Below are 25,829 nucleotides of genomic sequence, written 5' to 3'. Positions count from 1 at the left end.
AACTTCATTTTCACTTGATTGCGCTGCCGAACTGCCTTCTCATATTCCTTCTTCGTTATTTCATCCATTCTTGCTTCCCACTCGTCAAATCCGTGAAATGATTCGGTTGAAATGACAACGGATGCGCTCAGCTCTTGGTGCTGTTGGTCAACGCTCTCGTTTTCGTTATTTTGCTGCGACTGTACCACCGGCATTTACCACTTTTTCTTTCCTTTTTCGCACTTTTTCCAGCACTTCGAAAGCGTTTTAGGATTGTTTCTCGTCGCAAACACGCATGATCATGCTCAAACTTGCAATGTACTTCTTTTATTATCGTTCAAACTCACACGATATTACCCGATCACTCGCATCGATTTTGCTTTTGCTACCCATAGCAACAGGAGCAGTTTTCTGTTTCAGTTTTCGGAGTAGTTTGTCTCGTGCTTCTTTTTCATTCACACGCGAAAAATGCCAATGACGCGAACGGTCAGCGGTTCGATCCAGGAAGGATCGTCACTGGAATCTTCTTCAAATCCGGTTCGGAATGGACCAGATGTTCGAGCCCAAACGGAATCCTTCAGGAGGGGTCGGAAAAGCAAACACGGACAGCTACTCTTACAGCTTACACCTTTATTTAGTATATATTGCGCTTCGGCTGGTTGAAACTAAACTGAAAACCATCGCTCGTTGCATTTCTGGGTTGAGCTAAAAAAAAGAAAAACGAATGGTAGAACAGACGTACGGTTTCGGTATCGGTTAAATGTATCGAATGAAAGAGGTGAATATTACATTGCCGATGATCTTTCTCTTGCTTGCTCGAGTCGCACTCGCTTTTCACTGCTTCTGGCGAGATACGGAACAGGTGGCATATTCGTAAAGGGAAGAACGAATGATTAATGTTCGTTCTTTTTCAGGTCATTCGTTTGCCAAGCTCTGCCGATAGATGATAGTCTACTGAGCTCCTCCCTTCATGAATCGATCACCGTGTCCAAGATCAAATGAATCCCCACCCATGTCATCCTCCCATTCGAAAGTAGGAACATCCACACTAGTTGTCCGCCAAGACACTCGATCTAATAGTTAATAATCATGAGATACAAAGATCGAAGAACCAGCACTCGTTCGGATCTCCCACTGTTACTCGCCACTCAAACGGACGCGCGCTTAGGCTTATCACCGACGCAGGGATTTATGATGGCTTTGAAGATGAGTAAAAACCAGTTCAAATGCAGATTTATCAATTTATTCTTACTTTATTGTCGCAGATCACATGACGCTCTTTAATGTAACATTGATCCTAACTGTAACACAACGCCTCTACTTTTTTGCTGATGCGTTTGCACCCGTTATTTTGGAACGTACCAGTTTCATCCAAGGTAACGGCCATCCTCACAACATCACTGCAATATAATAACATAGAATATCCATAAGTATATAAGCACAATTAAAAGGTATCGATCACCTGATTTTTTGATCAGTTACTTCAAATGGACAAAATTGTTCGAATTCCTGTTTAATACATTGCTCTACGTGGCGTGGTTCTAATGGCAGAAATGGTACGAAATGGTCAATAACATGCGAACTTATGAGACCACTCTCTTGTAATCCACCTAACATATTATATGCACCTAATTCGGCGATACGCTCAAAATCTTGCAACGTCGTTTTGTCTCTCCAACGACCAGAATCAATAATGGACTTCAGTTTTCGTGCGATCTCGACACCTAGCCAAAAAACGATTAGTAAAATAATAGTTTTGTTTAAAAAAAAGTATACCCGCACTGTTCGAGAGGAAAATGAAAATAGCTTTTGAAAAGTCATATCCCTTGTGCGAATAATGGTGATCTAAAAGCGTAACTATAGAATCAAACGCTCCTTTGGGCATTTTTTGCGTCTCATCAAAAATAAACAGTGAGTGTGGACACTTTTTAACCGCTTCTTTTATTGTAGTTACAAGTATAATCTAAGATAGAAGCACATTGTAGAATAATTATGTAACTAGATACTAAAAATGCATGCATACCTCAAACGAAGGATTTGTGATCCAGAAATCAGCTGTGAATTTGTGAACATATTTACTTTGAAAACCTTTTTCGTATAAAGATGTCACCACAAAATCAGATACGAAATTCTTTCCTGTACCTATAACGAGAAGACATGCGTATAATGAAACAAAAAATATAGAAAAATTTGGTTGGATAAAGGTAATAAAATTTGCGATGTGTTTAATAAAATTGTATCGTCAATTCTTCAATAAAATTGTGTCGTTGATTTTTTGAATGAAGCAGATTCCGAAAATTGCTGATCGCACGCCACAACCCGTAACTCCGACACCGGAAGACAGTTCGGGATAAAATTTAATAGCCATTTACGGGGACACAACATCTTTCATTTGAGACTAAGTTTGGTTGATTCGGTCTAGCCATCTCCGAGAAACCGATGTGACTGTTATTCTGAATTTGGATATTTCCGCCGGGGCTTCCGGAGCCGATGATGGTGGCCAATGTGACCAAAAAGAACCCGTTGAATGGCTGTTAGTGACTTAGTATTACAAATCAAAGCAGTTGTGGTCACATTTTGGAAAAATTTTCCCCATTATACATTCATTGAAGAATTTATTAAAATCGACATTTTCAACATGATCGTACTCATCACTGTCGAACTCGACGAGCTGAATCGAATGGTATATGTCACTCGGCCCTCCGGGCCTCCGTTAAAAAGTCGGTTTTCAGAGCAATTGCAATACCTTTCTATTGAGAAAGGCAATAAAGTTTTTAGCTGTACGCAAACGAGGCGATAGGACACACGTCACAAAAAATATTCACTATGGATTTTGTTCTACCTCTTTCAACGCGGCAACCGCGTTGGAATAGGTAGAACAAAATCTATAGTGAATATTTTTTGTGGCGTGTGTCCTGTCGCCTCGTGAGCAAACTGCTTTTTTCTAGCAAAACTGTGTTCGTATTCAATGAATTAAGTTGCAATACCAAACGACTCACAGGTAAATTAACTCAAAACCAGAGGTGGGTAAGAAAACCAACCGGTACGTATATTCACTGGTATGGTGCTCAAAGTCTCAACACGTGTAAACGAGTGATCCACATCGTGTGCGGTTTTGATTTCGTTCACACGGTAAACGAAATCACAACCACGACCAAGTGTCGGTTTTGAAAACCAAACCGAGTCACTCAGCACCGTTTACATGTGTGCACGAGTTTCAACTCGTGTTAATGTATTCTAAACAGCGGTATCGGTTCGGTTTAAGAAAACCGAACCTGGTTTTTTCTGTACGCGGTACTACGGTAGAAAGAAGAGGCAGTAAATTCATGTGCAGTGCTGCCGAATAAACAACTGAATTGAATAAGGTTAGTTGTTGAGAGTCGATGGGGCAATATCGAAATGTTAGGCTCTGGGCGATTGTTAACGTTTCACAATTGATGTTCGTTACCATATTAAAAACCAAGATGAAGGACACGAAATTCAAAATGGCTATCTTTCTTGGCGAATTATCGTATGAAACCGAGAAATGTAGATATGTTTGATTCGGGAAAGCCGTTGTAAAGATGTTAAAATTGAAATTAATGACGTCAAAGAAATCAATAAAAACAATGACATCAATAAAATCAATGAAATCAATGCGATCAATGCAATCAATGTAATCAATCAAATCAATCAAATCAATTAAATTAATGCAATCAATGAAAACTATGAAATCAATCAAATTGAAAACAATCAATCAAATCAATCTAATCAATCAAATCAATCAAATCAATCAAATCAATCAAATCAATCAAATCAATCAAATCAATCAAATCAATCAAATCAATCAAATCAATCAAATCAATCAAATCAATCAAATCAATCAAATCAATCAAATCAATCAAATCAATCAAATCAATCAAATCAATCAAATCAATCGAATCAATCGAATCAATCGAATCAATCGAATCAATCGAATCAATCGAATCAATCGAATCAATCGAATCAATCGAATCAATCGAATCAATCGAATCAATCGAATCAATCGAATCAATCGAATCAATCGAATCAATCGAATCAATCGAATCAATCGAATCAATCGAATCAATCGAATCAATCGAATCAATCGAATCAATCGAATCAATCGAATCAATCGAATCAATCGAATCAATCGAATCAATCGAATCAATCGAATCAATCGAATCAATCGAATCAATCGAATCAATCGAATCAATCGAATCAATCGAATCAATCGAATCAATCGAATCAATCGAATCAATCGAATCAATCGAATCAATCGAATCAATCGAATCAATCGAATCAATCGAATCAATCGAATCAATCGAATCAATCGAATCAATCGAATCAATCGAATCAATCGAATCAATCGAATCAATCGAATCAATCGAATCAATCGAATCAATCGAATCAATCGAATCAATCGAATCAATCGAATCAATCGAATCAATCGAATCAATCGAATCAATCGAATCAATCGAATCAATCGAATCAATCGAATCAATCGAATCAATCGAATCAATCGAATCAATCGAATCAATCGAATCAATCGAATCAATCGAATCAATCGAATCAATCGAATCAATCGAATCAATCGAATCAATCGAATCAATCGAATCAATCGAATCAATCGAATCAATCGAATCAATCGAATCAATCGAATCAATCGAATCAATCGAATCAATCGAATCAATCGAATCAATCGAATCAATCGAATCAATCGAATCAATCGAATCAATCGAATCAATCGAATCAATCGAATCAATCGAATCAATCGAATCAATCGAATCAATCGAATCAATCGAATCAATCGAATCAATCGAATCAATCGAATCAATCGAATCAATCGAATCAATCGAATCAATCGAATCAATCGAATCAATCGAATCAATCGAATCAATCGAATCAATCGAATCAATCGAATCAATCGAATCAATCGAATCAATCGAATCAATCGAATCAATCGAATCAATCGAATCAATCGAATCAATCGAATCAATCGAATCAATCGAATCAATCGAATCAATCGAATCAATCGAATCAATCGAATCAATCGAATCAATCGAATCAATCGAATCAATCGAATCAATCGAATCAATCGAATCAATCGAATCAATCGAATCAATCGAATCAATCGAATCAATCGAATCAATCGAATCAATCGAATCAATCGAATCAATCGAATCAATCGAATCAATCGAATCAATCGAATCAATCGAATCAATCGAATCAATCGAATCAATCGAATCAATCGAATCAATCGAATCAATCGAATCAATCGAATCAATCGAATCAATCGAATCAATCGAATCAATCGAATCAATCGAATCAATCGAATCAATCGAATCAATCGAATCAATCGAATCAATCGAATCAATCGAATCAATCGAATCAATCGAATCAATCGAATCAATCGAATCAATCGAATCAATCGAATCAATCAAATCAATCAAATCAATCAAATCAATCAAATCAATCAAATCAATCAAATCAATCAAATCAATCAAATCAATCAAATCAATCAAATCAATCAAATCAATCAAATCAATCAAATCAATCAAATCAATCAAATCAATCAAATCAATCAAATCAATCAAATCAATCAAATCAATCAAATCAATCAAATCAATCAAATCAATCAAATCAATCAAATCAAATCAAATCAATCAAATCAATCAAATCAAATCAAATCAATCAAATCAATCAAATCAATCAAATCAATCAAATCAATCAAATCAATCAAATCAATCAAATCAATCAAATCAATCAAATCAATCAAATCAATCAAATCAATCAAATCAATCAAATCAATCAAATCAATCAAATCAATCAAATCAATCAAATCAATCAAATCAATCAAATCAATCAAATCAATCAAATCAATCAAATCAATCAAATCAATCAAATCAATCAAATCAATCAAATCAATCAAATCAATCAAATCAATCAAATCAATCAAATCAATCAAATCAATCAAATCAATCAAATCAATCAAATCAATCAAATCAATCAAATCAATCAAATCAATCAAATCAATCAAATCAATCAAATCAATCAAATCAATCAAATCAATCAAATCAATCAAATCAATCAAATCAATCAAATCAATCAAATCAATCAAATCAATCAAATCAATCAAATCAATCAAATCAATCAAATCAATCAAATCAATCAAATCAATCAAATCAATCAAATCAATCAAATCAATCAAATCAATCAAATCAATCAAATCAATCAAATCAATCAAATCAATCAAATCAATCAAATCAATCAAATCAATCAAATCAATCAAATCAATCAAATCAATCAAATCAATCAAATCAATCAAATCAATCAAATCAATCAAATCAATCAAATCAATCAAATCAATCAAATCAATCAAATCAATCAAATCAATCAAATCAATCAAATCAATCAAATCAATCAAATCAATCAAATCAATCAAATCAATCAAATCAATCAAATCAATCAAATCAATCAAATCAATCAAATCAATCAAATCAATCAAATCAATCAAATCAATCAAATCAATCAAATCAATCAAATCAATCAAATCAATCAAATCAATCAAATCAATCAAATCAATCAAATCAATCAAATCAATCAAATCAATCAAATCAATCAAATCAATCAAATCAATCAAATCAATCAAATCAATCAAATCAATCAAATCAATCAAATCAATCAAATCAATCAAATCAATCAAATCAATCAAATCAATCAAATCAATCAAATCAATCAAATCAATCAAATCAATCAAATCAATCAAATCAATCAAATCAATCAAATCAATCAAATCAATCAAATCAATCAAATCAATCAAATCAATCAAATCAATCAAATCAATCAAATCAATCAAATCAATCAAATCAATCAAATCAATCAAATCAATCAAATCAATCAAATCAATCAAATCAATCAAATCAATCAAATCAATCAAATCAATCAAATCAATCAAATCAATCAAATCAATCAAATCAATCAAATCAATCAAATCAATCAAATCAATCAAATCAATCAAATCAATCAAATCAATCAAATCAATCAAATCAATCAAATCAATCAAATCAATCAAATCAATCAAATCAATCAAATCAATCAAATCAATCAAATCAATCAAATCAATCAAATCAATCAAATCAATCAAATCAATCAAATCAATCAAATCAATCAAATCAATCAAATCAATCAAATCAATCAAATCAATCAAATCAATCAAATCAATCAAATCAATCAAATCAATCAAATCAATCAAATCAATCAAATCAATCAAATCAATCAAATCAATCAAATCAATCAAATCAATCAAATCAATCAAATCAATCAAATCAATCAAATCAATCAAATCAATCAAATCAATCAAATCAATCAAATCAATCAAATCAATCAAATCAATCAAATCAATCAAATCAATCAAATCAATCAAATCAATCAAATCAATCAAATCAATCAAATCAATCAAATCAATCAAATCAATCAAATCAATCAAATCAATCAAATCAATCAAATCAATCAAATCAATCAAATCAATCAAATCAATCAAATCAATCAAATCAATCAAATCAATCAAATCAATCAAATCAATCAAATCAATCAAATCAATCAAATCAATCAAATCAATCAAATCAATCAAATCAATCAAATCAATCAAATCAATCAAATCAATCAAATCAATCAAATCAATCAAATCAATCAAATCAATCAAATCAATCAAATCAATCAAATCAATCAAATCAATCAAATCAATCAAATCAATCAAATCAATCAAATCAATCAAATCAATCAAATCAATCAAATCAATCAAATCAAATCAATCAAATCAATCAAATCAATCAAATCAATCAAATCAATCAAATCAATCAAATCAATCAAATCAATCAAATCAATCAAATCAATCAAATCAATCAAATCAATCAAATCAATCAAATCAATCAAATCAATCAAATCAATCAAATCAATCAAATCAATCAAATCAATCAAATCAATCAAATCAATCAAATCAATCAAATCAATCAAATCAATCAAATCAATCAAATCAATCAAATCAATCAAATCAATCAAATCAATCAAATCAATCAAATCAATCAAATCAATCAAATCAATCAAATCAATCAAGTCAATCAAATCAATTAATTAATTAATATATTGTCTTCGAATTGATAAATTTTCGTACAGACTGAAATACTATACTAACTTAAACCTATTTTCACTTTGAACATTTCTCTACTTAAGTTAAAGTCAAAATGATAAAAAACGCTATTGAAGAGCTCACAGCAAACATCTACCGGGTTATTCTGGCCGTACTGCGTGCGATGAGTAGAGCGCCGAAAGAAGTCCATTCTCCGCAGAGACCTACCAGGAACGTTGAAGTCCAGCTTAGCGAGAAGCAGAGGGCAGTCAATGTTGTCAGCGAGAAGATCGAACACAAAAAGTCGCTGCAGAAAAACTCTCCTGTTTCGTAGCGTAAGCAGGTTGATAAGAGCACAACGATGCTCATACGGTGGTAGTTCAAATCGATTTCGCCAGGGAAGCCGTCGAAGGGCATACCGGACGAAGCTCTTTTGCACCCGTTCTATGCGATTAATGTGTACGGTGTGATACGGGGCCCAAACGATAACTCCATACTCTAGAATGCTGCGTACCAAACTGATGTACAGTGCCTTCAGGCAGTAGATGTCGTTGAAATCTTGGGTGTTTCGTTTGATGAGTCCTAGTACTGCAAAGGCTTTAGCAGTAACTGCATTGAAGTGTTCGATGAAACGTAGCTTGCGGTCAAGTATAACACCAAGGTCCTTGATTGATGAAACTCGTTTTACTGGGGCAGCGCTCACTGCATACTCAAACGTAATTGGCGAGAGTATTCGTGTGAATGTGATTATGTTGCATTTCTGAATGTTTATAGTCATTCCGTTTCTATCACACCAACTCATGATCCTATCTATGTCCATCTGAAGTGCACAACAATCTACCAGAGTTGTTATGATGCGATAAATTTTCAGATCATCTGCGTACATCACCTTGCACGATGTCAATTCGCTGCAAATGTCATTCACAAAGAGCACGAAGAGAAGAGGTCCAAGGTGACTCCTTTGAGGTACACCCGATGTGATGTCGAAAGGGTCTGAAAGTACAGTTCCAAGTCGCACAGATGCACTGTGGTTTGTAAGGTACGAGAAGATCCAATTGGTCAGCCAGTCCGGAAATCCGATTCGCCTCAACTTTTCAACAGCTAGCTGATGAGGAAGGCGATCGAAGGCTTTATAGAAATCTACATACACTGCATCAATTTGTTGTCGTTTCTCTAATTTATCAATCAGCGTTGACACATAGCTCATTAAGTTCGTCGTTGTTGAGCGCTTTCTAACAAACCCATGCTGACGTGTAGTGATGATGTGTTTTACTGCAGGGTAGAGAATATCTAACATTCAAAAACTTTTGGGAGGCAGCTCAGGATTGAAATTCCTCTGTAATTTATGACGTCATGGACGTTACCGGCTTTATGAATTAGTGTTATAAAAGCCTCCTTCCACTTGGCGGGAAAAAATACTTACACCGAGAGATCGATTGAAAAGCATGGATATCGGTACAGCTAACGATGAAGAGCATTCCTTGACGAAACATGGTTGTATTCCGTCCGATCCTGGTCCCTTTGAACCGTCAACACCACGTAGATTGGTGTACACTTCGCGTTCGGTGAAAGATGTTACAGGCAAATTCAAGGAGAACGTCGGCAGACTACTCAGGTACGATTCAGACAAAGGTGGTGGGTTATTACTTAGCACACTTTGAAAGAAAGACGAGAATAGATTTGCTGACTCCGCAGGTGTCGTTGAGGTCCTGTCACGGTAGTTCATGTTTTCAGGAAAACCACGGGTGGATGTTTTGTTCCGCAAATAAGCCCAAAATTGCTTCGGCTCGTCCTTCATGTTACTCTCAAGTCGTGAAATGTATGATCGAAAGCAAGATGCATTCAATAATTGAAATTGTCGCTCTAAATCTCGCACAAACGATTTATCATCTTCACCTCTTTTCCGGAAAAATCGTTTACGAGCCTTCCTTAACCGATTTCGCAGATTGCGCAGCTCATCGTTCCACCAGGGGCGTTTATTTGTGCAACGGCGCTTTCGTCTTCTCAGAGGCACGTGTTGTTGAAAAATTAAGTCCAATTCGCTATAAAACCTGTCCACAGCCTCGTCGAGAGTACCCAGTGATAACATTTCAATCCAATTGATGTTTGAGATTCTCGCATTTAGCTCGTCATAATCGCATTGATTGAAATCATACCACACATCTACATCGTCAATCACTGGTGAACCGTAAAGAGTCTCAATGGTCAAAACAAACGGATGATGATGACGATCCAATTTCATTAGCGGTACGGGTGGTTCTATGACTTCAATATCACTGGCACTACTTACAAAGGCTAAATCAAGTAATCTTCCATTGTCATTCGTCAGGTAGTTTACTTGTTGTAAACCAGAAGCGATCATAGTTTCGACTAACAACAGCTCGTGCTCAGAGGATGCATTATTAGGGATAAAGCATCCGATTTCGTCATCAAAACTCCAGCGTAGCAACGGTAAATTATAATCACCGAGAACAACAACCCTAGTGCGATCATCAATGTGATTGAGCAGCTTATCCACACAGGCGGCATGCTGCTCATATAAAGCGAGCTCGGAATTTGGTGGTAGGTAAATCACACAAATAACGATAGATACGGTCCCACATGTGACTTGAACGGCAATCTGCTCTAGAGACACAGCCCCATCGATAGCTACAATATTGCTTCGATTGTTTTTCTTTATGCCTATCAAAACACCACCACCACGGCTGTGCCGGCTTGTGGAAGAATTTCGATCACAACGATATATTGCATACTCGTCGGTCAGCTCAGTATTAAGTATATTGTCGTTGAGCCATGTTTCGGTAAACACCACAACGTCATAATCAGTAGTCGAAAGGGCTCCGAAGAGTTGCCGGGTCTTTGACCGGAGACCTCTTGTGTTCTGATAAAAGATTGTGAATGGGCGTTTTGTTTCGTTATCGGTAGTAGGGTCGGATTCAGAGCTCTGTGATTTTAATTGCGAGTGTACCGTCTGATTAGTGTTAGCCTTTGGCGAGATACATGCAGTGAGCGGGGTAGTGCTGATTGTTGTTGTTATTTCATATCTGCTGTTGTGATTGAAACCGAAACGTAGATCGTGTGTGAAAATCAAACTCACGGAAGATTATTCCCTTCTGCCAGGAGGATTTTAACAGGGAGACCGTTTTCAGCTGTTATCCAACTCCGACTTTGAACGACACGAAGGAAAGTTCTTCAAGATTTTTGCCCTTGGGAACTAACTTACGGACGTCAACAGTCTCGCTGGTGTTGAGGTTTTGCTGCACTAAATTTCCTCTGTAGCCTTCGGGTCAAAACCAGACAGGTAAAGCCAAAACAATTCTTCGCCTGATTTTTTTTTCTGCCAGTGGAATTTTCACGTTGGAATGAATTTTCACGTTGGAATCGATGTCTTTGGTGCCTTCATTAGCGTTAGGAGAGGACTGATCACAATCGCCGTCCAAGCGGGGACGTTTTCGGGAGCTGCTGGAGCTACCCTTACGGCCGATTTTTTCGTTTAGCACGGCTGGAATGTGCTGCAAAATTTTATTTATTTTTGCGCTATTCTGCTCCATCTCATTCCTAAGCTCCAACAGTGCCTTATTGTGTTCAACACTAATGGCGTCCATGGCATTGTTGGTCGATGAGATGGTTTGCCGGAAAGTAGCATTTTGCATCATTTTCGAACAGGCATTGCACATCCAGAACAGGTTGGAAGATTTTGCGATTGAATCACGTATGGCAGTAGATTGTTTTACACACTTTAGATGGAATGAAGATGTACAAAATCCGCTGCATACGATTTCATCTTCTTTATCCAATTCGCAAGTGCAAGCAAATCAATCAAATCAATCAAATCAATCAAATCAATCAAATCAATCAAATCAATCAAATCAATCAAATCAATCAAATCAATCAAATCAATCAAATCAATCAAATCAATCAAATCAATCAAATCAATCAAATCAATCAAATCAATCAAATCAATCAAATCAATCAAATCAATCAAATCAATCAAATCAATCTAATCAATCTAATCAATCTAATCAATCTAATCAATCTAATCAATCTAATCAATCAAATCAATCAAATCAATCTAATCAATCTAATCAATCAAATCAATCAAATCAATCAAATCAATCAAATCAATCAAATCAATCAAATCAATCAAATCAATCAAATCAATCAAATCAATCAAATCAATCAAATCAATCAAATCAATCAAATCAATCAAATCAATCAAATCAATCAAATCAATCAAATCAATCAAATCAATCAAATCAATCAAATCAATCAAATCAATCAAATCAATCAAATCAATCAAATCAATCAAATCAATCAAATCAATCAAATCAATCAAATCAATCAAATCAATCAAATCAATCAAATCAATCAAATCAATCAAATCAATCAAATCAATCAAATCAATCAAATCAATCAAATCAATCAAATCAATCAAATCAATCAAATCAATCAAATCAATCAAATCAATCAAATCAATCAAATCAATCAAATCAATCAAATCAATCAAATCAATCAAATCAATCAAATCAATCAAATCAATCAAATCAATCAAATCAATCAAATCAATCAAATCAATCAAATCAACCAAATCAATCAAATCAATCAAATCAATCAAATCAATCAAATCAATCAAATCAATCAAATCAATCAAATCAATCAAATCAATCAAATCAATCAAATCAATCAAATCAATCAAATCAATCAAATCAATCAAATCAATCAAATCAATCAAATCAATCAAATCAATCAAATCAATCAAATCAATCAAATCAATCAAATCAATCAAATCAATCAAATCAATCAAATCAATCAAATCAATCAAATCAATCAAATCAATCAAATCAATCAAATCAATCAAATCAATCAAATCAATCAAATCAATCAAATCAATCAAATCAATCAAATCAATCAAATCAATCAAATCAATCAAATCAATCAAATCAATCAAATCAATCAAATCAATCAAATCAATCAAATCAATCAAATCAATCAAATCAATCAAATCAATCAAATCAATCAAATCAATCAAATCAATCAAATCAATCAAATCAATCAAATCAATCAAATCAATCAAATCAATCAAATCAATCAAATCAATCAAATCAATCAAATCAATCAAATCAATCAAATCAGTCAAATCAATCAAATCAATCAAATCAATCAAATCAATCAAATCAATCAAATCAATCAAATCAATCAAATCAATCAAATCAATCAAATCAATCAAATCAATCAAATCAATCAAATCAATCAAATCAATCAAATCAATCAAATCAATCAAATCAATCAAATCAATCAAATCAATCAAATCAATCAAATCAATCAAATCAATCAAATCAATCAAATCAATCAAATCAATCAAATCAAACAAATCAATCAAATCAATCAAATCAATCAAATCAATCAAATCAATCAAATCAATCAAATCAATCAAATCAATCAAATCAATCAAATCAATCAAATCAATCAAATCAATCAAATCAATCAAATCAATCAAATCAATCAAATCAATCAAATCAATCAAATCAATCAAATCAATCAAATCAATCAAATCAATCAAATCAATCAAATCAATCAAATCAATCAAATCAATCAAATCAATCAAATCAATCAAATCAATCAAATCAATCAAATCAATCAAATCAATCAAATCAATCAAATCAATCAAATCAATCAAATCAATCAAATCAATCAAATCAATCAAATCAATCAAATCAATCAAATCAATCAAATCAATCAAATCAATCAAATCAATCAAATCAATCAAATCAATCAAATCAATCAAATCAATCAAATCAATCAAATCAATCAAATCAATCAAATCAATCAAATCAATCAAATCAATCAAATCAATCAAATCAATCAAATCAATCAAATCAATCAAATCAATCAAATCAATCAAATCAATCAAATCAATCAAATCAATCAAATCAATCAAATCAATCAAATCAATCAAATCAATCAAATCAATCAAATCAATCAAATCAATCAAATCAATCAAATCAATCAAATCAATCAAATCAATCAAATCAATCAAATCAATCAAATCAATCAAATCAATCAAATCGATCAAATCAATCAAATCAATCAAATCAAGTTTAGATACAAAATATTAATGCTTGTAAACATGCTATAAAAATTAATACCAATCAGTACTTTCTTTTGGCCAAATGGCGTTATTTTTTGTTTGACAACTAAGGATTGCTTCGGATTAGCTTCGCAACTTTTTGAGAACATATCAAAACTGCAACTGCTCTAACATTACTCAATCTTCTCCCCCACCAAAATATCCAACTAACCCCCTGCCGTTCCGTAGGTGCAAACCCAGTGGGATCTGCCCGTTCTTTGAAAGTACCTACAGAAGCATGTTGTCAGATGTCTTAGTGATAAAAACATTCGATATATGGATCGTGTGTGCCAATAAAACAGAAAAGCGATATAAACTCATCATCCTAGGTATAGACAAAAACATTTTGACAGAAGACGTGGCTGTAACTTCTGTAGATATCTTTAAACATTTTTTGAAAGCTTCAATAAATCAGTAACAAAAATATAATGTATCGTATCTAAAGGTTATTGAAAGAAGAGAAAAAGCAACAATTCTCGCGGTATCATATGGTAATTCAAATAACCTTAAGATATAAAACCCTTTTCAAATGACCACCTTTTTCAAATGACATCCACATTGATGGTGGTTCTCACTATTTTGTGGTAACCGGAAGTCGCCATCTTGGATTTCAAAATGGCGCTAATGGTCAATTTTGGGTGTCTGCTGACCATATCCTTTCAAATGATACCCATATTGATGGTGTTTCTCGCTATTTTGTGGGAACCGGAAGTCGCCATCTTGGATTTCAAAATGGCGGCAATCGTAAGTTTTCGGTGTCTGCTGACCATAACCTTTCAAATGACACCCATATTGATGGTGGTTCTCACTATTTTGTGGTAACCGGAAGTCGCCATCTTGGATTTCAAAATGGTGCTAATGGTCAATTTTGGGTGTCTGCTGACCATATCCTTTCAAATGACACCAATATTTATGGTGGTTCTCACTATTTTGTGGTAACTGGAAGTCGCCATCTTGGATTTCAAAATGGCGGCAATCGTAAGTTTTCGGTGTATGCTGACCATAACCTTTCAAATGACACCCATATTGATGGTGGTTCTCACTATTTTGTAGTAACCGGAAGTCGCCATCTTGGATTTCAAAATGGCGCTAATGGTCAATTTTGGGTGTCTGCTGACCATATCCTTTCAAATGACACCCATATTGATGGTGTTTCTCACTATTTTGTGATAACCGGAAGTCGCCATCTTGGATTTCAAGATGGCGCTAACGATCAATTTTCGGTGTCTGCTGACCATATCCTTTCAAATGACACCCATATTAATGGTGGTTCTCACTATTTTGTGGTAACCGGAAGTCGCCATATTGGATTTCAAAATGGCGCTAACGATCAATTTTCGGTGTCTGCTGACCATATCCTTTCAAATGACACCCATATTGATGGTGTTTCTCACTATTTTGTGGGAACCGGAAGTCGCCATCTTGGATTTCAAAATGGCGGCAATCGTAAGTTTTCGGTGTCTGCTGACCATATCCTTTCAAATGACACCTATATTGATGGTGGTTCTCACTATCTTGTGGTAACCGAAAGTCGCCATCTTGGGTTTCAAAATGGCGCTTATGGTCAATTTTGGGTGTCTGCTGACCATATCCTTTCAAATGACACCCATATTGATGGTGGTTCTCACTATTTTGTGATAACCGGAAGTCGCCATCTTGGATTTCAAGATGGCGCTAACGATCAATTTTCGGTGTATGCTGACCATATCCTTTCAAATGACACCCATATTAATGGTGGTTCTCGCTATTTTGTGGTAACCGGAAGTCGCCATCTTGAATTTCAAAATGGCGCTAACGATCAATTTTCGGTGTCTGCTGATCATATCCTTTCAAATGACACCTATATTGATGGTGGTTCTCACTATTTTGTGGTAACCGGAAGTCGCCATCTTGGATTTCAAAATGGCGCTAATGGTCAATTTTGGATGTCTGCTGACCATATCCTTTCAAATGATACCCATATTGATGGTGTTTCTCGCTATTTTGTGGGAACCGGAAGTCGCCATCTTGGATTTCAAAATGGCGGCAATCGTAAGTTTTCGGTGTCTGCTGACCATAACCTTTCAAATGACACCCATATTGATTGTGGTTCTCACTATTTTGTGGGAACCGGAAGTCGCCATTTTGGATTTCAAAATGGCGGTAACGGTCAATTTTCGGTGCCTGCTGACCAATACGGATCCAAAATCTTACGAATCTGTTCACAAGTCCGAATAAGAAATATTCTGAACGCCTGTTATGAACCTATGTATTATTTTCGTACCGCAAAAATGGGTTAATATTCTATACCATTCTTGCTCTGCAAATTTTGTCGAACAATTTTTGCGCTAAATGATATTTGACCCTCTTTTGCCTTAAGTTTTGATAAATATACCATTTCGGATCTAAGAGAATATTTTAACCCACTTTTACCTGATATTATATATAAAATAAATTTGCACTAAATTTCTAATAAAAATGCTGGCAGCACTAGCATAGCCGATAAACATCAACCCGAATACACAACCGCAACACAGCCGAAGTTTGGTTTCGCTATTCTTGTGTTTCGTTCCATACCAGTTAAGCCAGAGTGAAATTTAGGAATTTCAGGTGGCGGCGATGACAGTTCTCAACACTGTCGGTAGAACAGGTTACACCGAATGCTGTCAGTGCTGTCTGACTTGCCACAAAATTAGAGTGTAAGAAAATTGAATTCAAGCAACGTAGTTTTAAATTGTAGCTATAGTAGTAATAAAAACCCTCTTTCCCAATTAAACCGTCGAGAGGAACAGATCGTGAATAAAAGTTTTTCGCTGTGCTAGTAGTGCGTAGTTATTCCTCGTGAGCCCTATTCCATCGGCGTCCCGTTTTTCGATTGTGCCTCCACGAGTCATCGGTGTGCGAGTCCCGAAAGTTTGAACCGCCGGAAATCGCGATCCTGCCTCAACAGTTGCTTTCGGTGACGCCACGAGTATAATTATATGAGAAATCTTTTATCCCACTACTAGGTGAATTAACATTTACCTCATGATTGAACGCAATGCCCAATCCAAGATATAAATACTAGAACTCACTGTTTCTTTATCAACACATTATTTTGTCTTTGAAGTGAACGTATATATTGATTTTTGAGAAATAGTTAATTTATTATAAAGGTAATTCACAAAATGTTCTCAACATCGAATTCCTTGAATCACGTAGATGTGTTTTCATACCCCGATATTCAAAATCGGTTTAGTTTTGCCCCTAAAACACCAGTAAAGCAATACTCTGTATGAAACAATCTCATTTTTAGTTAGTGGAAATTGGTAAGCGAGGACTAAAAATACAAAATGTTTAATATCTCCGGCGCAAGTGCATTTTGACAATCTATAGCTTGTTAGAAAGGTATTTTTACAAGCTTTCTATTTATGTGCAGTTTGTGGGACAATATTGTATTATTCGAAAGTTATTTGCAAAAAACCTGCTGTTTTTTGACAAAATCGCCCAAGACTCAGAAAGGAAACAACATATCGAAAATCAAAAATAATACTGTCAAATGGCAACGTTAGGCCTTTCATTTGAAACTAGTTTCATTAAGATCGGTTTAGACATTGCTGAGATAATTACATGACATTTTGTACATACATACATACACACATACAGACATTGTCTCAATTTGTCGAGCTGAGTCGATTGGTATATGAGACTCTCCTCCGGGTCTCGGAAAAAGTTTTCAAAGTTTGAGCGAATCCTATACATTTCTTTTGTAAGAAATGTAAAAAGAAAAAAAATCGATAAGAAAAGTAAAAAAACGAAACACTTCACCAGTTGGTTCCTGACGAGCTGGTAGGTGAGTTGATCCTTCGTTTTTTTATCCGTCACCCGCGTGACCTTCACACAGTACACACAACCGTAAAATAACCTACAGAATAAGTTCTTTTAACTTAAATTTAGGTACTTTTGAGCAGTGCGTCGCTTTCGTACTTATTAGTGTTGTCAAAAACAAAACGAGAGATTCGACTCAGTCGAGGTCTTCCGTGCAGTAAGGTACTTTTAAGTTGTTTGGGGTATACTCAAAATTAGGTAAATTCAACTTAAATTTAAGTAAATTAAACTCAAGGTTGAGCTATTATTTTTGCCGTAGTTAAATGGAAACTACCTTCAACACGGTTTACCTAATTTTACCTTCCTGCACGATACCACGAGATTGAGTCAAAGTACTGAATTTTAGGTAGTTTTTCGGTGGCGTGTAGAGAGCTGATATAGCTCATCTAAACAAAGCCGTCTTTCAGGCAAGAAAACTGTTCAGTAACGCACTTCACTGCAGAATCGAATCGCTTTTGTTGCGAGAGGTAGCAAATTGGAATAACAATTTGTGCTATAATTCCTCACAGGTAATAATTATCACTCGCGGGACTGTTTATTAGTAGTACTTTACTGTAGCCTCTGCCACATTAAGCACCTTCGTACTGCCGAAAAAACTAAACCACATCGGAGAGAACAAAACGCACTTGTTCTTCGGTACAACGTTCGGTTACGAATGAAAAAAAAAAAAATTTGATCAGGTTTCGTGTATTGGATGCTCCACTGTGCGACTGAAAAAAAAAATCGTGTCAAGTTTTTAGCTCCCATGTTTTTTTTGTTAGAAAAATCGTATAATTGTGAATCATCTTCATTCTGTACGCTGCACAAGAGCGAGTAAAGGCTTATTACCCAATCAGAATGCAATAACAAGATAACAGAATGCAATTTTTGTAGCATACTGTGTTATAAATCTGGTCTCATTAGTAGTTAAAATAACAGAATCTTATAACAAATAACAACGCGAGATATAGTTTTGAAATGTTTTTGTTGTGTTTCTGATAGGGTAGAGAGGCAAGGTGTAAATACCACTGTCTTATCCCAAAGGACCAAAGGAGTGACAATAATATTCTTAGCCAAGTTCCTCCCAACGTTTTATCCTAACCAGGGCTGGAAGAAGTCATTTCAAATGACATTTTTATGCGAAAGTTCGGTAAAAACCAACACGACAGCTCCGGTGCAAGTTGGACTATGGCTGTTATGCATGTACACTAGAGATGGTCGGCTTTCAATTTGTTCGAACCCGACCCGAACCCGAAAGCTTGAAAATTGAAAAACCCGACCCGATCCCGAAATATTAAAATTTTAAGAACCCGACCCGAGCCCGAACATTTTAAAATTGCAAAACCCGAACCCGAAAATAAAAATTTTGAGAAGCCCGAACCCGATATTTTCAAAATTCAAAAACCCGACCCGAACCAAAAAATTATAATTCGAGAAACCCGATCTGAACCGGACTTGTTAATATGAAGAATCTACCAAAGATCCCGAAGATTTTTAAATTTAGGCATCCGAGCTGGATCCAAAAATCATCCAAAGCTCATCCAAAATAGTTATAGAATAACTCGAACATGAAGTAGCACCATACGCGTCCAGTTATATCTACCTATGGCAAAACGAATTACTGTCGAGAGAAATTGGCATTTATATTTACTATTATTAAACGTCGCATTTGTAATGTTCTGAGAAACTTATAAATCATCCATATCTTAATCGGAAAGTAGGGTAAATCGGCTAACGCAGGCCAACAAGAGGCATAATGATGACAGATTCAAACAACCTTGCCCGTCGCACTTAACCAAAATTTTTAGTTTTTTTTTGTCGAAAACCATTCCTGCAAGAGTAGTTTTCTGTAACTTATTACATGTATTAAATTAAGCACTGTCAATTGGCGTCATATTCGACAGTTTACACGACGTCACTCGCGTTACTGGTTGGTACGGTCAAACTTAAACTTGTGTCGAAGGGTGTCAATCAAGATTCTCTGTCGCGTTCTTGATGTCACATCATTAGCTAGTACAGTATGCGCGCCAGTAGAGGTGCCTCGACATCTCCAATGGAGTTCTCGGAACGACTACAAACTTCTACAAATCCGCTAATGGCTTGAACAGAGCACACAATAAGATTAATTCTTAACATAGCGGAAATTCATGTATTTTTATGAAGACCCCGGGCTAGGCCGTTGCATGATTCGAATTCAATCATGCAACGGCCTACCCCGAGGACAATCTGATAGAAAGTGCTTGTTTTATATATGTACCACTGATTTGATAGTGGCGCTAGCATACCATTACCATATGAATGCCATCGTTGATAGATTGTCTCTACTTCCCGTAGATTCTTCTTGCTTGAACCAATATATTTTCCGAAAAATTTATTTTGACTTGGTTTATTGATGATTAGATAGATTTTAGACGCGAAACACTTATTGTTGAATGCTCTCTCATGAGTACTCGTTTAAAAAGAAAATAATTCAAACAGTTTGCGAATCTGAAGAGAAGAAATTTTATACATGAGTAAAAAATACAATAGTTGAGCATCAGAAAATATAACGAATTCTAGCGATTTAAAGATGGGAAAATTTAGTACGGTAATATGTGTCATCCATTCGTACCACGAAGTAAAGTAAAGTAAATAAAGTTAATACTACAAAAAGAGAGAGGGTGTTGTGTGTAGACGCAAACAGCGTCAAGAAATAGTTGGGTGTGATCTGTTCAAAAACCCGAACCCGACCCGAATTAGAAAATTCCGAATTCGAAAAACCCGAACCCGACCCCAACTCGAAAGTTTAAAATTTCATAAACCCGGACCCGACCCGAACCCGAGAAATTGAAATTTGAAAACCCGGAACGCGACCCGAATCCGAGAAGTTGTAATTTACAAAACCCAAACCCGACCATCTCTAATGTACACGGGCGAGAGAAGAGCAAGGACGAGAAAAAAGCAAAAACGTTCGTTCTGCTGTGCGTGCCTGTTAAATGTTCGTGAAAGTCCGTTTATTCGGCTTGGTGCCGCAGTTTGGTTTGATTCGCTAACAGTTACGAATGTATGTGAATGGTCCGTGTGTCTAAAGCAAGTATTGACAAAAGTATTGTAAGTGTAATGGAAAAAAGTTGTATTGGCAATGTGGATTTCAAATGGGATTGAAATATTGTTGTTATTGTTATTTGTTATTTATCAGTGTGCAATCGGGCTGTCTCAACAACTTATTTCTGGAACCTATGTGCATTAACTGTACACCTACCGTCTCACCGTTGCACTTCACAGTGTGTGCAGTGCTTTATGATCACACCTATGACCGCGCACCCGGCTTCCCATGAGCGTTTGGCGGCTCAGAGGCTGTCCTTCTATATTGCTCAGGGATTCATTGCTCCTATACACATCCATGCATACAGGCATACAGACGGGCTTACATTCATATATACATACATACTTTTTGGCATAAGTTTAAAGCGTCCCTCCCGATAACGGTAACTGGGTGGTGGATAGTGCAGGGATGGCGGCAATCCATGTGATGGGTGGTTTCCTTGTTCAAGAGGTGATGGATAGCACACACGAAGGTTTCGTGATCGCCAGAATCAACGGCGTATTCATGTGTAGCTGTTATGCTCCTCCACGGTGGACACCAGAGCAGTACAACAGGATGTTGGACGCATTAACCGGCCTGACCAACGCAAGAGGTTACAGCCTATTGGAAGCACTGGCATAGCTGGACGTAAAGTTGTGCAACGAGTGTTCCACTAGCACATTCCGTAAAGATGGCCGGGAATCTATCACCGACGTAACATTCTGCAGCGCGTCGCTGATGGATAAAATGAACTGCCGAGTTAGCGAGCAGTACACACAATCTACATCATTGGTCGGCGAAATTGTACGGTAACGCCGGGAGTGAGGACTGGCGAGCGGAAGTGCAAAGTGAAGGACTTCAACAAGGACCTTTTTGTAGAAGCACTTCGTGCTGACAGCGTAACTCCAATTTCAAGTGCCGATGAGCTGTCGGAAACAGTAGATAGGGCATGCGATGTAACAATGCCGAGGAAAATGGAGCCGAGGAACTACCGGCGTCCGGCCTACTGATGGAACGAAAGGCTAAGCATTCTCCGGGTTGCTTACCTAAAAGCCAGAAGACGCGTCCAGAGAGCAAGATCTGAGGCAGTTAGAGAAGAGTGTAAGGTAACATTCCGGACGGTCAGGGCCGCTTTTAAACGCGATGTAGTGCTAAGCAAGTCCACCTGCTACAAGGAGCTGTGCAGAGAAGTAGACGCTAACCCCTGCGGCAATGCTTACCGTGTCGTTATGGCCAGGATCAAGGGTCCAATGACGCCAGTCGAAATGTGCGCCGACAAGCTGAAAACTATCGTGGAGGGCCTTTTCCCGTGGCACGACCCAACCGCATGGCCGCCTACACCGTATGTTAATGCAGACGGTGGAAATGCAGGTGACAATCAAGTTTCCAACGACGAGCTCCTTATAGTGGCAAAAAGCGAAGAAAGCTCCTGGACCGGATGGTATCCCAACGTGGCACTGAAGACTGCGATCCTGGCGTTTCCGAACATGTTCAGGGCAGTCCTACAGAAATTTCTAGACGATGGCTACTTCCCGGATAGATGGAAGATCCAGAAGTTGGTGTTGCTGCCAAAACCAGGGAAACCACCAGGAGATCCAGCATCGTATCGGCATATATGCCTGCTGGATACCCACGGTAAGCTCCTGGAAAGGGTCATCCTTGACCCTGACCATCCTTGGGTTGACGACCTACGCTGAAAGTGAAAGGGATACCGACGGTGGACGCCATCTGACCAGTCATCGCGAACGCGGAGAAAGCATTGAAGCAAAAGAGAAGGGGTAATCGCTACTGCGCCGTGGTAACGGTAGACGTGAAGAACACGTTCACCAGTGCTAGCTGAGGAGCGATCACCGTAGCGCTGCACAGAATGCGGGTTCCGGACTAGCTGTGCAAGATGCTGAAAAGTTACTTCCAGAACCGAGTACTGGTCTACTAAACGAACATGGGACAGAGGTCGATTAGGGTCACGGCAGGAGTACCTCAGGGCTCTATACTCGGCCCAACGCTCTAGAATGTAACATACAATCGAGTGTTAACACTGGAACTGCCCATCGGCTTTGCAGATGATGTTGTTCTAACGATAACGGGCGAGACCCTTGAGGAGGTGGAGATGTTGACGGCGGAGATAATAGACATCGTGGAAACCTGGATGACTAACGTCTAGTTGCAGCTGGCTCACCACAAGACCGAGGTAGTGCTGGTCAGCAACTGTTAAAAAATCCAGCATGTCGAGATCAGTGTCGGGGGACAATCCATTCCATCGATGCATGCGATGAAGCACCTGGGTGTGATGGTCGACGATCGGTTAAATTACAACAGCCATGTCGACTATGAGAAGGCTGCGAGGACAACTAACACATTGGCAAGGATCATGCCGAATCACGGAGGAACAAGATGCAGCACGAGACTTCTCCTGGCGGGTGTCTCAACCTCGATACCTCGCCTAATGGCTGTTCGTATCGCGAGTGTGTACAGAAAGATATCGTCGGAGGCGGTATGCGTAATTACCGGGATGATCCCCATCTGCATCACTTTGGCTGAGGACGTGGAATGCGGATAAATGCACATAATGCAAAGAGACTGGTCCGAGCGGACTTGTTGGCTAAGTGGCAGCAAGAGTGGGATAACGCGGAGGAAGGAAGGTGGACCCACTGACTAATCCCAAATGTGTCTGCTTGGGTACATAGGAAGCATGGAGAGGAGAACTTCTATTTGACGCAGTTTTTGTCCGGGCATGGATGCTTCCGGAAATACCTACCTCGGTTTGGACAAGCTTCATCACTCCTTTGCCCGGAGTGTGTGAAAGTGCAAGAGACCCCGGAACACGTGGTCTTCGAATGTCCCATGTTCGAAGAAGTCCGAAGGGGTATGTCTGATATAACAGTGGACAATATCGTCGAAGAGATGTGCCGCGACGAGCATATCTGAAAAACTGTCAACAGTTTGGTTACTACTATACTCTCCGAACATACGAATGCAAAGGTATAGATAGGAGCAAGCTATGTCGTCGCTGCGGCGAGGAGGGGCATAAAGAGCGGGGGTGCACTAAGGCATATAAGTGCCTTATCTGCACCGCTAAGAAGCAAGCCCATGAACATGCTATGGGCGGACCTTCGTGTCCCTTCGGCGAGTTAAATAAGAAGAAGCCGTGAGAGTCACACAGCTAAATCTTAACCATTGTGCAGCAGCCCAACAGCTGCTGTGACAGTCGGTCTCGGAGTCGAGGACAGATGTCGCCCTCTTATCAGACCCGTACAGCATCCCTGTCGGCAACGGCAATTGGGTGTCGGACGGGTCTGGAATGGTGGCAATCTGTACAACGGGAAGGTTCCCGGTTCAAGAGGTAATACACCCCTCCGCCGAGGGTGTGGCGATTGCCAAGATCAATGGTGTGTTCTATTGCAGCTGCTACGCCCCACCAAGGTGGCCAATAGAACAGTTCTACCAGATGATCGACAGGCTCTCGTCGGACCTCGTGGGCCGGAAACCGGTAGTCATAGCGGGAGACTTTAACGCTTGGGCAGTGGAGTGGGGCAGCCGCTGTACAAATAGCAGGGGTCAAGCGCTAATGGAAGCGTTTGCGAAACTCGATACTGTGCTAGCTAATGATGGCTCCGCTAGTACATTCCGTAGAAACGGGGTGGAGGCGTGGATTGATTTGACCCTTGCCAGCCCGAGTCTGGCTCCAGGCATGGAATGGAGGGTAGACGAAGGCTACACCCATAGCGATCATTTAGCAATCCGCTTTAAGATCAACTATGGTGTGCAGCATCCGAGGGCGGGAGATCCCTGTCAGGTACGCGGGTGGAAGTCCAATCACTTCGACAGCGAAGCTTTCACCGCGGCCCTGGGACTGGAGGCCAACACCGACAGTCTAAGCGGGGATGCGCTGGTAGCTGTTCTATCACGCGCATGCGACGCCACTATGCCGAGAAAAACACTGCCAAGAAACGGTAGATGCCCGGTATATTGGTGGAGTGCCGAGATTGCAGCTCTACGGTCAGCCTGTCTCAGAGCTAGACGTAGAATGCAAAGAGCTCGCACCGAGGATGCAAGAGAGAACCGCCGTGAAGCGTTTCGAGCTGCGAAATTAGCCCTTAACAAGGCTATTAAAAGCAGCAAGAGAGCGTGTTTCGACAACCTGTGTGAGAGTGCAAACGCGAATCCGTGGGGTGACGCCTACCGGATTGTGATGGCCAAGACCAAAGGGGGCTCCTCACCCCCAGAACGGTCTCCGGACCGGTTGGCAACGATTATCGAAGTACTCTTCCCGTCTCGAGCCACAAGCCCCTGGCCACCTGCACTACGAGACAGTGCGGGCACGGTCGAAATGGTGGCTCCAGTGACGAATGAAGAACTACTCGCAGTGGCTAAATCCCTAGCAATGAACAAAGCTCCAGGGCCGGATGGAGTTCCAAACAACGCTCTCAAGGCAGCGATCATAGCGAACCCGAACATGTTCAGGCTAGCTATGCAGAGATGCCTTGACGAGTGCCGTTTCCCCGATAGATGGAAAAGGCAGAAACTGGTGCTGTTGCCGAAGCCCGGGAAGCCGCCAGGCGACCCATCGGCGTACAGACCAATCTGTCTGATAGACACGACTGGCAAACTGCTTGAGAGGATCATCCTCAACAGGCTCACCCCGTACGCGGAAGGTACGGACGGTCTGTCAAGCAACCAGTTTGGCTTTCGGAAGGGTAAGTCCACAG

General features: G+C 38.3%; 1 protein-coding gene across 2 annotated transcripts in view; it reads right to left on the bottom strand.

Moving 5' to 3' along the window:
* Positions 1 to 1,206: 1,206 nt before the first annotated feature.
* The window catches only part of LOC131693972 (torsin-like protein), a 48,704-nt gene continuing 24,081 nt past the window's right edge, over positions 1,207 to 25,829 (bottom strand). The window contains exons 4-7 of one of the 2 annotated variants that reach the window (XM_058982286.1): positions 2,003 to 2,121; positions 1,762 to 1,942; positions 1,442 to 1,703; positions 1,207 to 1,379 (exon numbers count right to left, since the gene is read on the bottom strand). In XM_058982286.1, coding sequence (XP_058838269.1) covers positions 1,277 to 1,379; positions 1,442 to 1,703; positions 1,762 to 1,942; positions 2,003 to 2,121 — 665 coding nt within the window. In that variant the 3' untranslated portion in view covers positions 1,207 to 1,276. Of the gene's footprint in view, positions 1,380 to 1,441; positions 1,704 to 1,755; positions 1,943 to 2,002; positions 2,122 to 25,829 lie in introns of both variants that reach the window. The other variant, XM_058982285.1, reaches the window with a different exon arrangement.

This window comes from Topomyia yanbarensis, chromosome 3 (genome assembly GCF_030247195.1).
Source record: "Topomyia yanbarensis strain Yona2022 chromosome 3, ASM3024719v1, whole genome shotgun sequence".
Lineage (NCBI taxonomy): Eukaryota > Metazoa > Arthropoda > Insecta > Diptera > Culicidae > Topomyia > Topomyia yanbarensis.
Note: the sequence above shows the minus strand (reverse complement) of the source record. Positions and strands in the feature narration are given on the sequence as shown.